The sequence below is a fragment of the Oncorhynchus gorbuscha genome, linkage group LG25 (assembly GCF_021184085.1).
Source record: "Oncorhynchus gorbuscha isolate QuinsamMale2020 ecotype Even-year linkage group LG25, OgorEven_v1.0, whole genome shotgun sequence".
Lineage (NCBI taxonomy): Eukaryota > Metazoa > Chordata > Actinopteri > Salmoniformes > Salmonidae > Oncorhynchus > Oncorhynchus gorbuscha.
This window is the reverse complement of record NC_060197.1, coordinates 299893-316323: the sequence shown is the minus strand read 5'-3', so window position 1 is coordinate 316323 and position 16431 is coordinate 299893. Positions and strand designations below refer to the sequence as shown.

Genomic DNA, 16431 nt, shown 5'->3' with positions numbered 1-16431 from the left:
AAACCCAGCCTAAAACCCCAAACAGCAAGCAATGCAGGTGTAGAAGCACGGTGGCTAGGAAAAACTCCCTAGAAAGGCCAAAACCTAGGAAGAAACCTAGAGAGGAACCAGGCTATGTGGGGTGGCCAGTCCTCTTCTGGCTGTGCCGGGTGGAGATTATAACAGAACATGGCCAAGATGTTCAAATGTTCATAAATGACCAGCATGGTCGAATAATAACAAGGCAGAACAGTTGAAACTGGAGCAGCAGCACAGTCAGGTGGACTGGGGACAGCAAGGAGTCATCATGTCCCCGTCCCTTCCCCTCGCTGTCCCAGTCCCTTCCTCGTCTCCCTCCTCCTCCATGACCCCCCTCTTCCTCTCTCTGTCCCCGTCCCTTCCTCTCTCTGTCCCCGTCCCTTCCTCTCTCTGTCCCCGCCTCTTCCTCTCTCTGTCCCTGCCTCTTCCTCTCTCTGTCCCTGCCTCTTCCTCTCTCTGTCCCTGCCTCTTCCTCTCTCTGTCCCTGCCTCTTCCTCTCTCTGTCCCTGCCTCTTCCTCTCTCTGTCCCTGCCTCTTCCTCTCTCTGTCCCTGTCCCTCTCTCTGTCCCTGCCTCTTCCTCTCTCTGTCCCTGCCTCTTCCTCTTCCCTGCTCTTCCTCTGTCCCTCTCTCTGTCCCTGCCTCTTCCTCTCTCTGTCCCTGCCTCTTCCTCTCTCTGTCCCTGCCTCTTCCTCTCTCTGTCCCTGCCTCTTCCTCTCTCTGTCCCTGCCTCTTCCTCGTCTCCCTCCTCCATGACCCCCCTCTCCCTCTTTGTCCAGTAGTATTCCTAAAGCCATTCTACTGGTGGTAATGAAGTAAGGTCAGCACAATCAACTGCACCAAAACCTTCCTATATTAGGTTGGTATAGTGTGCAGGCCCTCATTTAGTACTGCTGTATTCAGCCAAGCAGACATGCATAATGGATGGGTGTTGGACTACCAAGGCTACTTACTGCTGGTGGTCCCTGGGGTGCTGAACTGGGAGGAATCCATCAGCTTGCGAGGGGTGGACAGGCTGCTGACGTCCAGCTGGGGCAGAGGGGACGTGTCTTTGGTTGTAGAGCTGGAGAGAGTTGAGAAGAGCATCATCAGTCACCATCATCACCCTCATCCTCCTTACACAATTACAATTCAATAAATAAAACAAATTGCATTTATTAACAATGACTTCTCACTAAACTGAAAAGTAGAATGTTAAATTAATCTTCCTGAATTGTCTGGCTTCAATTTGAATTGAGCCCAACCCTGCTACCCACAACGATAACATTCACCTGAGAGACAAGCAGAGCTTTATAATGAACCTGTTAACAACCTGGATGAACAGCGTCAGTCATGTACCTACCTCAAAACAGTGCTGAGTGGAGCCCTGACCTGTACCTCAAAACAGTGTTGAGTGGAGCCCTGACCTGTACCTCAACACAGTGTTGAGTGGAGCCCTGACCTGTACCTCAACACAGTGTTGAGTGGAGCCCTGACCTGTACCTCAAAACAGTGTTGAGTGGAGCCCTGACCTGTACCTCAAAACAGTGTTGAGTGGAGCCCTGACCTGTACCTCAAAACAGTGTTGAGTGGAGCCCTGACCTGTACCTCAAAACAGTGTTGAGTGGAGCCCTGACCTGTACCTCAAAACAGTGTTGAGTGGAGCCCTGACCTGTACCTCAACACAGTGTTGAGTGGAGCCCTGACCTGTACCTCAAAACAGTGTTGAGTGGAGCCCTGACCTGTACCTCAAAACAGTGTTGAGTGGAGCCCTGACCTGTACCTCAACACAGTGTTGAGTGGAGCCCTGACCTGTACCTCAAAACAGTGTTGAGTGGAGCCCTGACCTGTACCTCAACACAGTGTTGAGTGGAGCCCTGACCTGTACCTACACAGTGTTGAGTGGAGCCCTGACCTGTACCTACACAGTGTTGAGTGGAGCCCTGACCTGTACCTCAACACAGTGTTGAGTGGAGCCCTGACCTGTACCTCAACACAGTGTTGAGTGGAGCCCTGACCTGTACCTCAAAACAGTGTTGAGTGGAGCCCTGACCTGTACCTCCAAACAGTGTTGAGTGGAGCCCTGACCTGTACCTCAAAACAGTGTTGAGTGGAGCCCTGTTCCTCCACAGTGCTGAGTGGAGCCCTGACCTGTACCTCCACAGTGTTGAGTGGAGCCCTGACCTGTACCTCCACAGTGTTGAGTGGAGCCCTGACCTGTACCTCAAAACAGTGTTGAGTGGAGCCCTGACCTGTACCTCAAAACAGTGTTGAGTGGAGCCCTGTTCCTCCACAGTGCTGAGTGGAGCCCTGACCTGTTCCTCCACAGTGTTGAGTGGAGCCCTGACCTGTACCTCCACAGTGTTGAGTGGATCCCTGACCTGTACCTACACAGTGTTGAGTGGAGCCCTGACCTGTACCTCAACACAGTGTTGAGTGGAGCCCTGACCTGTACCTACACAGTGTTTAGTGGAGCCCTGACCTGTACCTCCACAGTGTTGAGTGGAGCCCTGACCTGTACCTCAACACAGTGTTGAGTGGAGCCCTGTTCCTCCACAGTGCTGAGTGGAGCCCTGACCTGTTCCTCCACAGTGCTGAGTGGAGCCCTGACCTGTACCTCCACAGTGCTGAGTGGAGCCCTGACCCGTTCCTCCACAGTGCTGAGTGGAGCCCTGACCTGTTCCTCCACAGTGCTGAGTGGAGCCCTGACCTGTACCTCAACACAGTGTTTATTGGAGCCCTGACCTGTTCCTCCACAGTGTTGAGTGGAGCCCTGACCCGTTCCTCCACAGTGCTGAGTGGAGCCCTGACCAGTTCCACCACAGTGCTGAGTGGAGCCCTGACCTGTTCCTCCACAGTGCTGAGTGGAGCCCTGACCTGTACCTCCACAGTGCTGAGTGGAGCCCTGTTCCTCCACAGTGTTGAGTGGAGCCCTGACCTGTTTCTCAACAGTGTTGAGTGGAGGTGGGTTGTTCTTACCAAACCTCCATTATACAGGAGCTTTAACCTGTCACTCTAAGATCCCAACTAATACATCACTCTACAGTACGTCACAGCCCAGACAGCACGTAAGCACGCACGACACCACACTGCTGTACACACACACACACAACACGCACGACACGCACGACACGCACGACACGCACGACACGCACGACACGCACGACACGCACGACACACACACACACACACACACACACACACACACACACACACACACACACACACACCACACACACACACACACACACACCATGAATTAAACAAACATCAAAACAACAGTCTTCATTGCTGGAGAGGTGGGTGACCTGCATCAGTCTAATGTGTTGTGATGCTGCATCTTGGTTGAGGAATTATCATGCAGGTGGCAGCCGTCGCCCCACACAGCATTCTAACATGTGTCCCAAATGGCACCTTATTCCCTGCATAGTGCACTACACAGTTTATTACTTTTAAAGTAGTGCACTAAGTAGGGAATAGGGTGCCATTTGGGACACAGCCATTGGTGTTGGTATGATAATCCTCCCGATGCTAATGTAGGTTGTGACGCGGTCGTTGACTAACCAAAACCCACATTATCATTCTACAGAGCGTCATCTTTGGTCTCCCATGAATGAATCAGATGTGTTTGCACTAAGTGGTGAGACAGGGGCGTTGTCTTGTCACTAGAAGTTTAGACTAGCTAATGTAAACACTGAGGGACAACACATGTAGTGTGGAACTGTTCTGTGTGGGATTAGAGGAGTGGAGGTTGAACATGTCATGTCTCATGGTATTTCATGGTATTTCATTTAATGATTTAAACTCTCTCCACTGGCTTCCAGTTGAAGCTCGCATCCGCTACAAGACCATGGTGCTTGCCTACGGAGCTGTGAGGGGAACAGCACCTCAGTACCTCCAGGCTCTGATCAGGCCCTACACCCAAACAAGGGCACTGCGTTCATCCACCTCTGGCCTGCTCGCCTCCCTACCACTGAGGAAGTACAGTTCCCGCTCAGCCCAGTCAAAACTGTTCGCTGCTCTGGCCCCCTAATGGTGGAACAAACTCCCTCACAACGCCAGGACAGCGGAGTCAATCACCACCTTCCGGAGACACCTGAAACCCCACCTCTTTGAGGAATACCTAGGATAGGATAAGTAATCCTTCTCACCCCCCTTAAGATTTAGATGCACTATTGTTAAGTGACTGTTCTACTGGATGTCATAAGGTGAATGCACCAATTTGTAAGTCGCTCTGGATAAGAGCGTCTGCTAAATGACTTAAATGTAAATGTAATGTAGTTTCCCCCCAATTATACATTTACTTCCAACGCAGAGTGAACACCCAAACACTTCAGACTCACAAAGCTCTTATTCTGAAGTGAAAACAACTACTTCCAACGCAGAGTGAACACCCATACACACTTCAGACTCCCAAAGCTCTTATTCTGAAGTGAAAACAACTACTTCCAATCTCTACTGAGATCTGGTGTTTGAGTCCTTGCCCTACTGGAATACTGCAAATTATAAACATATTATAAACATTACATTCCCTCTGTTGACTGCACTTGAAGTGGGATTGATCCCCACTCTGATCTCCCTGACCAAACCTCACAGCGTGTTCCTAACAACTCACACCTCTGCTCAACTCCCACTCTTCTCCCTCCCCTTCTCCAGGCCACTCACCCCCCGTGGCGTCCCTGGTTCTTGTCCTTGTTCTTGGTCCCCAGGCGGCTGGTAGACTTGATGTAGAGGTGCCGGTGCAGCTCGTCGATGAGGACCACGTGGATGTTGAGCTTCTTACTGTGGAGCTCCAGACGCAGGTCCCCCAGACCTTCCACCTGCAGCAGGGGGCCCTCCAGAGACTCCACCGCTGACACCTGCACGAGGGGGACCACAGGAGACACACCTGAATAGATGTAGACACCTTGGAATGTAGGGGAGACCTGAGCACAGCTCCAGGCACCTGGTGTAGTATCCACTAGTACTCACTGTATATCTGAATACACCTGGCAACACTTCAGAAGACAGTATTTTGATGGGGACCACAGGGACATGTTTATTAGGACACCCAATGGAAAACTGTTTAAAATGTCATCAATTATTAATCTAAATCTTCACAGTCATAAACAAGATGTGGATATAATTGGCTAGTTTAATTGGTACCTAAAACTTCAGTATTTAGAGAAAGCTGTTTATTTGAACTGTAAATCTGAAGCATGGGTGTCTGTCCATACATTACACCTCACAGGTTGTCAGACTGGTTACTAGACAGGTTGTCAGACAGGTTGTCAGACCGGTTACTAGACAGGTTGTCAGACCGGTTACTAGACAGGTTGTCAGACACTAGACAGGTTGTCAGACCGGTTACTAGACAGGTTGTCAGACCGGTTACTAGACAGGTTGTCAGACAGGTTACTAGACAGGTTGTCAGACCGGTTACTAGACAGGTTGTCAGACAGGTTGTCAGACAGGTTGACAGGTTGTCAGACAGACAAATAATGCCAACAACACCAGTATAATTACAGTGTATCCTGTGTTAACACTGCTGCTGTATGTAGAACGTTCTAAATGTTTTACATTGTCATCATTTAACAGACTCTTATCCAGACAGACTTACAGGAGCATTTAGGGTTCAGTGTCTTGCTCAAGGACACAGATTCTTCACCTAGTCGGCTCGGTGTTTCAAACCAGCAACCTTTCATTTACTGGCCCAACACAAGGCTACCAGCCACCCCAAGTGCCCACTGCCCAGCCCTCATTGCCCAGTCCCAAATGCCCAGCCTTCACTGCCCAGCCTGTCACTGCCCAGCCTTCACTGCCCAGCCTTCACTGCCCAGCCTTCACTGCCCAGCCCTCACTGCCCAGCCCTCACTGCCCAGTCCCAACTGCCTAGCCTTCACTGCCCAGTCCCCACTGCCCAGCCTTCACTGCCCAGTCCCCACTGCCCAGCCTTCACTGCCTGTCCCCACTGCCCAGTCCCCACTGCCCAGTCCCCATTGCCCAGGCCCCACTGCCCAGGCCCCACTGCCCAGGCCCCACTGCCCAGGCCCCACTGCCCAGGCCCCACTGCCCAGGCCCCACTGCCCAGGCCCCACTGCCCAACATGACAGCATTTTAGTGGAAAACTTAAGGAATGCAGACTATGCACCAAACACCAAACTACATCCAGGCTCTCCTCTCTCAAAGTTCCTGGCTTCCTCTCTCTCTCTCTGTCTGTCCGTCCGTCCGTCCCCCTCTCTATCTCCGTCCGTCCGTCCCCCTCTCTATCTCCGTCCGTCCGTCCGCCCCTTCTCCTCTCCCTCCCTCCGTCCCCCTCTCCCTCACTCCCTCCGTCCGTCCCCCTCTCTCCCTCCGTCCGTCCCCTCCCTCCGTCCGTCCCCTCCCTCCGTCCGTCCCCTCCCTCCGTCCGTCCACCCCTCTCTCTCTCTCTCCGTCCGTCCTTCCCCCTCTCTCTCCGTCCGTCCGTCCCCCTCTCTCTCTCTCTCCGTCCGTCCGTCCCCTCTCTCTCTCTCAGACAGTCCGTCCAGTCCCCACCAGTATAATTACAGTGTATCCTCACTGCTCCGTCCGTCATCGTCCCCAGACTCTTTCTTCTTGCTCTTCTTCACGTCCGTCCGTCCCAGCAACTTTCTCTCTGGCCCTCCGTCCAGCCCGTCCCCTCTCTCCCTCATTCCCAGTCCGTCCGTCCTGCCCAGTCCACTGCCCAGTGACCACTGCCCTCCACTCCCAGTCCGTCCGTCCCTGCCCTCTGCCCAGTCCCCACTCTGCCCAGTCCCCACTGCCCAGTCCCCACTGCCCAGTCCCCACTGCCCAGTCCCCACTCCCAGTCCCCACTGCCCAACATGACAGCATTTTAGTCTCTCTCTCTCCTCTCTCAAAGTTCCTGGCTTCCTCTCTCTATCTCCGTCCCCCTCTCCGTCCTCCGTCCCCCCCTCTCTCTCCTCCCTCCGTCCCCCCCCTCTCCGTCTCCCCCTCTCTCCCTCCGTCCCCCCTCTCTCCCTCCCGTCCGTCCCCCTCTCTCCCTCCGTCCGTCCCCCTCTCTCTCTCTCTCTCTCCGTCCGTCCGTCCCCCTCTCTCTCTCCGTCCGTCCCCTCTCTCCGTCCGTCCCCTCTCTCTCCCTCCGTCCGTCCCCCTCTCTCTCGTCCGTCCCCCTCTCTCTCCGTCCGTCCGTCCCCCTCTCTCTCCGTCCGTCCGTCCCCCTCTCTCGCTCCGTCCGTCCCCCTCTCTCCGCTCCGTCCGTCTCTCCCTCCTCCCGTCCCCCTCTCTCTCTCCGTCCGTCCCCTCTCCCTCCTCCCGTCCCCCCTCTCTCTCTCCGTCCGTCTCTCCCTCCTCCGTCCGTCCCCCTCTCTCTCTCCGTCCGTCCCCCTCCCTCCTCCGTCCGTCCCCCTCTCTCTCTCCGTCCGTCTCTCCCTCCTCCCGTCCCCCTCTCTCTCTCCGTCCGTCTCTCCCTCCTCCTGTCTCAGTTTTCATTAGCATTGTGGTTATGGCGTGTTTATATTGAATAAATCTTCATGGTGGTTAATGAGTGGTTTTTATTAGAGTGGGCTAATGGCTGGATGACAGCACTCCAGAGAGCCATCACAGACTGTGTGTGTATCACTGGGCAGGACAGACAGGAGGAAAGGAAGGGAGGGCATAGGTCAAGTATGTGTTGATGCAAATCAGTGCAACATTAGCCAAAAGATGTGCTAATGCTGTGCATGATCAGCCCCCATCAGCTTAATAGAATACCTCTGCATGCATCTGTGTTCCTCACTGTGTGGTGTAGGTATACGTTGGTGTGTGTGTGTGTGTGTGTGTGTGTGTGTGTGTGTGTGTGTGTGTGTGTGTGTGTGTGTGTGTGTGTGTGTGTGTGTGTGTGTGTGTGTGTGTGTGTGTGTGTGTGTGTGTGTGTGTGTGTGTGTGTGTGTGTGTGTGTGTGTGTGTGTGTGTGTGTGTGTGTGTGTGTGTGTGTGTGTGTGTGTATGCATATGCTGTAACTAACTGTGAGTGGGTGTGACCAATGTGTATGCGTCTGTGTGTATGTCTATAAGTATGTGTGTGTCAACAGTCCACAAGTGCATACGTGCGTGCATGTGTGTATGCCTCGTGTGTGTGTGTGTGTGTGTGACTCATTACCAGTGGTCCGGGATGACAGAAGAAGGCTGGTTAACATCGTTAGGGAGCCCTGGCTGTCAAGATAATCAACTATATGAGGCTTCCTGAGAGTTAGCAGGATGGGGAGACTCACAGGAGGGGGAGGAGAGAAGGAGTACATGTGACAGCCCGTCACTGGCCTCTCTGGTGCACACTCCTCTGTGTGTGGAGAAGAGAGACTTTTTTGGAAAGTGAACCAGTCCTGTCCCTCACTAACCCCATGGGGTCTTGTAACACTGCCATTCAGCTGAGGCAGAAAGAGAGCAGTGGGAATACTAATAGTCAAGCGCAGAGAGAGAGAGAGAGAGAGAGACAGAGAGAGAGAGAGAGAGAGAGAGAGAGAGAGAGAGAGAGAGAGAGAGAGAGAGAGAGAGAGAGAGAGAGAGAGAGAGAGAGAGAGAGAGGAGAGAGGAGAGAGAGAGAGACAGAGGAGAGAGAGAGAGACAGAGGAGAGAGAGAGACAGAGGAGAGAGGAGAGACAGAGGAGAGAGACAGAGGAGAGAGGAGAGACAGAGGAGAGAGGAGAGACAGAGGAGAGAGGAGAGACAGAGGAGAGACAGAGGAGAGAGAGACAGAGGAGAGAGAGAGACAGAGGAGAGAGAGAAAGACAGAGAAAGAGGAGAGAGAGAGAAAGACACAGAGAGAGAGAGCTGAGGGAGGGCTAGAGGAGGAGGGGATGGAGGGCTAGAGGAGGAGGGGATGGAGGGAGAGTGTGAAAGTGAGGGAGACGTTAATCTGACAGATGAGCAGGGTAATGAGTGACAGCATGTCTGGAATGAACACATCAGGGAGTCTCACAGGATTGACAGAGACAGGATGGACTTACAACAGACTGGAGAGAGAGAGAAAGGGTGATGAGCAGAGAGAGCTGAGAGAGAGAGCTGAGGGAGAGAGGAGAGAGCTGAGTGCTGAGAGAGAGAGTAGAGAGGGGGGAGAGAGGAGAGAGAGGGGAGTGATAGGAAGAGAGGGAGATCTGAGACGGTGGAAAGGGAGAGCAAAACAAAGAGTTAACCAATAAAAAGGGACAGAGACAGAGATAACTGTTGCAGCCGTTCTCCTACTGAGAGGCAAATTGAACCACCTAGCTTAAAATGGACACTGACAGTCTTCTGTGAAAGCAATGTAATGAGGCACAGACCTGACTCACTGAGTTTCCTTAGATTAGCCTCCGTCAGACTGTTCCAGGGACAGCTTCAACTTGAGTTAGGGTCAACATCAGCTCTTGTCTAGCACCTATCAAACACGATAGGATCCTGCTTGCGTAGAGTACAGTGGCCCAGTTCCAATACTGCTATAAATCCATCCTTCTTTCCTGGATATGTGAGAGCAAGGACTCCACACCATTACATAGGCTTGGGCCAGTGGAGGCTGGTGGGGGGAGCTATAGAAGGATGGGCTCCATACGTTTGATACTGTTTCATTTTTATTCCATTCCAGCCATTACAATGAGCCTGTCCTTCTATAGCTCCTCCCACCAGCGTAGATGTTCATGCTGGGATTTCTGGTATAACCGGAATAGCACACAAGTGGCCGCTAAAAACCAAAAAACATTGCTTTCCCAGAATACTAAAAAGAAATTGCCCAAGTAAGAGCGAAATCATATAGAAGATGTTAGCTAAATGCTAACAAGCGAAAACTAACCTAAACTAATTGTAGACAGGCAAATCCAGCTCATGAAGTTATACAAGCATGGCTCATTTTCGGTGAGTGTGGACATTTACAAGTGAAAGTCAATGAGAGCAAGTGCAAATAAAAAAGTAGTGATGCATGTTTTTCAGAGGGAAGAGCAGCATGTGAACACGGAGCAGAGGGGAGAGAAGACGCTAGTCGGAAGCACAGGGACAAAATGGCAGCTGTACAGACAACCCATACAGAGCTCTGACTTACTCCTCAAACACGGCAGAAAGCCGTTATAAGATATCTGATAGCAAACATTTAGCAGTGAATTACACACAAGTGTAACTTCCTCACCTCATATGCGCCACACAACAGACACTCAGTGACAGATATGGAACGCTCTGGACTGACCAGCTCCTGTTGTGGACTGACCAGCTCCTGTTGTGGACTGACCAGCTCCTGTTGTGGACTGACCAGCTCCTGTTGTGGACTGACCAGCTCCTGTTGTGGACTGACCAGCTCCTGTTGTTTTGTCCTGTTGTGGACTGACCAGCTCCTGTTGTGGACTGACCAGCTCCTGTTGTGGACTGACCAGCTCCTGTTGTTTTGTCCTGTTGTGGACTGACCAGCTCCTGTTGTTTTGTCCTGTTGTGGACTGACCAGCTCCTGTTGTTTTCTCCTGTTGTGGACTGACCAGCTCCTGTTGTTTTCTCCTGTTGTGGACTGACCAGCTCCTGTTGTTTTCTCCTGTTGTGGACTGACCAGCTCCTGTTGTTTTCTCCTGTTGTGGACTGACCAGCTCCTGTTGTTTTCTCCTGTTGTGGACTGACCAGCTCCTGTTGTTTTCTCCTGTTGTGGACTGACCAGCTCCTGTTGTTTTCTCCTGTTGTGGACTGACCAGCTCCTGTTGTTTTCTCCTGTTGTGGACTGACCAGCTCCTGTTGTTTTGTCCTGTTGTGGACTGACCAGCTCCTGTTGTTTTGTCCTGTTGTGGACTGACCAGCTCCTGTTGTTTTGTCCTGTTGTGGACTGACCAGCTCCTGTTGTTTTGTCCTGTTGTGGACTGACCAGCTCCTGTTGTGGACTGACCAGCTCCTGTTGTGGACTGACCAGCTCCTGTTGTGGACTGACCAGCTCCTGTTGTGGACTGACCAGCTCCTGTTGTGGACTGACCAGCTCCTGTTGTGGACTGACCAGCTCCTGTTGTGGACTGACCAGCTCCTGTTGTGGACTGACCAGCTCCTGTTGTGGACTGACCAGCTCCTGTTGTGGACTGACCAGCTCCTGTTGTGGACTGACCAGCTCCTGTTGTGGACTGACCAGCTCCTGTTGTTTTGTCCTGTTGTGGACTGACCAGCTCCTGTTGTTTTGTCCTGTTGTGGACTGACCAGCTCCTGTTATGGACTGACCAGCTCCTGTTGTTTTGTCCTGTTATGGACTGACCAGCTCCTGTTGTGGACTGACCAGCTCCTGTTGTTTTGTCCTGTTGTGAACTGACCAGCTCCTGTTGTTTTGTCCTGTTGTGGACTGACCAGCTCCTGTTGTTTTGTCCTGTTGTGGACTGACCAGCTCCTGTTGTGGACTGACCAGCTCCTGTTGTGCTGTTATGGACTGACCAGCTCCTGTTTTCTCCTGTTGTGCTGTTATGGACTGACCAGCTCCTGTTTTCTCCTGTTGTGCTGTTATGGACTGACCAGCTCCTGTTGTTTTGTCCTGTTGTGGACTGACCAGCTCCTGTTGTTTTGTCCTGTTGTGGACTGACCAGCTCCTGTTGTGGACTGACCAGCTCCTGTTGTGCTGTTATGGACTGACCAGCTCCCGTTGTGCTGTTATGGACTGACCAGCTCCCGTTGTGCTGTTATGGACTGACCAGCTCCTGTGCTGTGGACTGACCAGCTCCTGTTGTGCTGTTATGGACTGACCAGCTCCTGTGCTGTTATGGACTGACCAGCTCCCGTTGTGCTGTTATGGACTGACCAGCTCCCGTTGTGCTGTTATGGACTGACCAGCTCCCGTTGTGCTGTTATGGACTGACCAGCTCCCGTTGTGCTGTTATGGACTGACCAGCTCCCGTTGTGCTGTTATGGACTGACCAGCTCCCGTTGTGCTGTTATGGACTGACCAGCTCCCGTTGTGCTGTTATGGACTGACCAGCTCCCGTTGTGCTGTTATGGACTGACCAGCTCCCGTTGTGCTGTTATGGACTGACCAGCTCCCGTTGTGCTGTTATGGACTGACCAGCTCCCGTTGTGCTGTTATGGACTGACCAGCTCCCGTTGTGCTGTTATGGACTGACCAGCTCCCGTTGTGCTGTTATGGACTGACCAGCTCCCGTTGTGCTGTTATGGACTGACCAGCTCCCGTTGTGCTGTTATGGACTGACCAGCTCCCGTTGTGCTGTTATGGACTGACCAGCTCCCGTTGTGCTGTTATGGACTGACCAGCTCCCGTTGTGCTGTTATGGACTGACCAGCTCCCGTTGTGCTGTTATGGACTGACCAGCTCCCGTTGTGCTGTTATGGACTGACCAGCTCCCGTTGTGCTGTTATGGACTGACCAGCTCCCGTTGTGCTGTTATGGACTGACCAGCTCCCGTTGTGCTGTTATGGACTGACCAGCTCCCGTTGTGCTGTTATGGACTGACCAGCTCCCGTTGTGCTGTTATGGACTGACCAGCTCCCGTTGTGCTGTTATGGACTGACCAGCTCCCGTTGTGCTGTTATGGACTGACCAGCTCCCGTTGTGCTGTTATGGACTGACCAGCTCCCGTTGTGCTGTTATGGACTGACCAGCTCCCGTTGTGCTGTTATGGACTGACCAGCTCCCGTTGTGCTGTTATGGACTGACCAGCTCCCGTTGTGCTGTTATGGACTGACCTGCTCCTGTTTTCTCCTATTGTTCTGTTACAAACAAGAGACTGGCTCAACTGTTCTGGGGAACTACGGTAAGCTTCATAATGTAAAATAATACTTTTTTTTTTTACTTGTTTTGACGGTATTGGAAAGCCTACCACTACAGTGGTTCGTCCTTTAAAAGTTGCGTCCTACTGCAGCACAGCTTGCAGTGTGCTGAGTAATTGTATGGCACATGCGAGTGCATGACATCATATTATTTAGTTGCCAATAATGAAGGCGTCTTTGAAATGACACGGAGCTGTAGGCCGAAGAGTCGTGTTTACTGGAACTGATTTAGCGTGACTTACTTTTTGGCACAAGTCATCCATGTGTAAATTACAGACAAAGATTTTAAAAATAAAATTAAATAAAGGGTGCCTTGAATAATGAAACAATGAATAAACCGCAACATGTCGGGCTAATGTGATTCAATTCACAAATGGGAAAGTGGGATACCTAGTCCGTTGTCCAATTGAATGTATTCAACTGAAATGCGTCTTCTGCATTTAACCCAACCCCTCAGAATCAGAAAGGTGCGAGGGGCTGCCATAATCAAAACATCTTCGGCACCCGGGGAACAGTGGGTTAACTGCCTTGCTCAGGGGCAGAATGACAGATTCTTACCTTGTCAGCTCCATTCGATTACTGGCCCAACGCAATAACCACTAGGCTACCTGCTGCCCCTATGCATTTAACTGTTTTTAATATTAGCTGTACTAGAGACTTAACGTTTTTTTGTTGGGATTGATTATAATTTAATTCTTAAATTATAGTACTTATTGTGCAGTTTATACTTTTAGAAATTGTATTAAATTGATTAATATTATGGTGTTTCTATTCCAAGAAAAAATCAAATGCATTTTACAGTAGCCTATGTAGGCCTCAGAGTTTCTGTTGGTAAAATATGGCGCTGTACAACGTGACAAGTTGGGAGTAGGCCTAGGCTACTAAGTCATTGCGAGTTGAGAGCAAAATAATCCTAACATTTCCTCACCCTAATTGTAGGCTGACCAATATCCAAATGGAGATTCAGTGAAAATAAAAATCTGATTGGTTTATCAAGACCAGTCTCCATAGTTGTCTCAAAGCATCGCAAAACGGTGCTGAATAGTTAACCACACGCTGGTAGGCTATTGCTTCAAATCCTATTATAACAATTGGATGACTTTGGGTGTTTCAGTAAGCAACAATTTGTTGCCTTCATTAGCCTACTTTATTATAATATTTATCTCATTCAGTGATATTTATTCTCACAGTAACTCGTTATGGGTCCATCCAGAAGTGGCTAGAAAACAGTGCATTTGGTGGGCTATGCAAAGATATGGGAGTAGTGACATGCCTCGCAAACATTTAAAGTGTCTAAACTCGGCAAGAGTCTATTGTCCTGTCTGATAGCCCATCAAGAGTGGCTGGCTTCTTGTGTATTCTTTCATCTCCAGCTCAAGAGAAGTGTGTTTCTATTCCAACAAAAAAAGAGACGACTTGAATAATTAAACAGTAAATAAACTGTCAAATATCAACTGAAGCAACTGAATTCAGGAATTCATTCAAAATATGTTAAACCTTTCTTTTGTTGAGAAACTGACGATACAACAATACATTGATCTTCTCAGCAAGGTTTTACCCATGGTTATGGAGCTGGGGGGGAAGAGCAACTGTAGCTGAGATGTAGTTGGAATAAACATCCGTATTTTGAAAGTCTTTTTATCATTATTTTATTAATGAAAAGTGTAAAGATGTTGATGAACAAATAATATGTGTGTGTCTATGTGCGTGTTACATTGTCTTCTTCTGACAAACTAGAAACAAAATGGTGTCTTTTTTTAGTGTGCGCACGAGACAGAGGAAGAGCAATTCTTACACTATTGTTTTAAATTCAATCACTCTCTTCATCATTCAGTTAATTTAAATTCAATTGCAATATATTTTGTCACTCCCACAGCAAAGTTTAAAAACAGACGGATTTGTGAAATTGTTTTATCCGTCATTTTGCGGTTGCATGAGGTTTGGTGATGACAGAATACGTAGGATATTAAATGAACACTCAAATAGGCAAAAGAAGCAGGAACAGCATTGGGCTGAGTGACTCACTCATTCCTGGCTTTTGTTCAAAGTAAGTTATATTATAATGCAGGGTGAAAGACACATTATTTCATATTATTTGATATTGAGTTAGAAATCTACAATTTAAGAGCAGTTAAACATCAAGTAAATTGCAAGTTAGCCCCTTTTTGGCCATTAGGTTACACTTTACAATAGGACTCAACTCTGAATGACAACAGCAACTATCAGTAATTAAAACTATGGCACAAATTTGGGGATTTTTCACACATAGCCGAGCTATTAGACTATCCTTTTGTAAATTAATGGAGGTGTGAATGTTTCAGTCAGTCTCTCTCCGGGACTAGAGTCCTGAATCAGGCAAAAAATAATAATAATAATAATAATCAGCTGCCAGCTATTGTGAAAGAATACTTGCGGATCTTGTTGATTTCTTCTGTCGCTTCAAGAGGCCTACTGTCCACCTGGTCATTGTGTGGTCCCAAAGGATAAAGACTCACCTTCAGATGGATGTGTGGTTTCAGAGAGAAGTCAGCTGTTAGCCTGGGACCAGGCACGGTGGATAAAGACTCACCTTCAGATGGATGTGTGGTTTCAGAGAGAAGTCAGCTGTTAGCCTGGGACCAGGCACGGTGGATAAAGACTCACCTTCAGATGGATGTGTGGTTTCAGAGAGATATCAGCTCAGCTGTTAGCCTGGGACCAGGCACGGTGGATAAAGACTCACCTTCAGATGGATGTGTGGTTTCAGAGAGAAGTCAGCTGTTAGCCTGGGACCAGGCACGGTGGATAAAGACTCACCTTCAGATGGATGTGTGGTTTCAGAGAGAAGTCAGCTGTTAGCCTGGGACCAGGCACGGTGGAAGACATTTTTTTCCTGCATAGCAATTTGAAGAAATCCTACTAAATAGGCCAAGTCTAAACTAATATGTTAAATTGTCTAAATAAACAAGTATATTTCATAAATAAATGAAGGAGCTCAAGTCTTGAAAATATGGACAACTGCCTATCCTCGCTGGACTCTCATTCATTTAGTTTCTTCTTCGCATTAGCAAAGAAGGACTCCGTGTTTCACAAACTCACATTCTATAGAGGGGCTATCACTCTTTCATTCTGTGGTAAAAGACCATTTGTTATTTGGAATGATTTATTTCTGTTTTTAGAGGGAGAGAAACCAAAAGCCCACTGTGCCAATTTTAGAAAATCATCAGTCCAGTAATTGTGCCATTGCATTTACCCAAGTTCTCTTTCAACTCCAGGACCACCCCACCCGCCTGATGCAGGACTCTAGAGACAGACACTCTCAGACTGAAACATTCACACCTCCATTTAGGAAAAGATAGTCAATTTGTGCCACAGTTTAGACTTAACTCCCTCTTGTGATATTGTGGTGCAATGACAGAATGACGCAATTTACCACAATCTGCCATGTTTAAAAGAAGAATGTTTAAAGGAAGAACCACTACATACATAACAGTTAATATATTTAGCTCAGATGTGAGTGATTTTCCTAAATAGTGTCACCAACTTCCATCAACCTGACCACACCATGTAAAAAGTGCTTTAATGTAGATTTTAGGTTTGCAGCCCCCACGAAGGACTGAGAGTGGGAGACAAAGAGACAGAAGGTCTTCAGGGGCCTCAGGGGGCCAGACATCCCTCGTCCTCCCTCTCAAATATGCCTGTTCTGGAGCAGAGATGAACTGACTCGGCCCTAATTACCTGAGTTTGGAAGAAGAGTGTAGG

At 49.5% G+C, this 16431-nt stretch overlaps 1 protein-coding gene across 1 annotated transcript in view; it reads right to left on the bottom strand.

Moving 5' to 3' along the window:
- The window catches only part of LOC124013545 (exocyst complex component 4-like), a 200317-nt gene that overhangs the window by 175433 nt on the left and 8453 nt on the right, over positions 1 to 16431 (bottom strand). Inside the window, exons 4-5 of the mRNA XM_046327873.1 lie at positions 4661 to 4854; positions 970 to 1079 (exon numbers count right to left, since the gene is read on the bottom strand). Of these exons, the coding sequence (XP_046183829.1) occupies positions 970 to 1079; positions 4661 to 4854 (304 nt within the window). The remainder of the gene's footprint in view (positions 1 to 969; positions 1080 to 4660; positions 4855 to 16431) is intronic.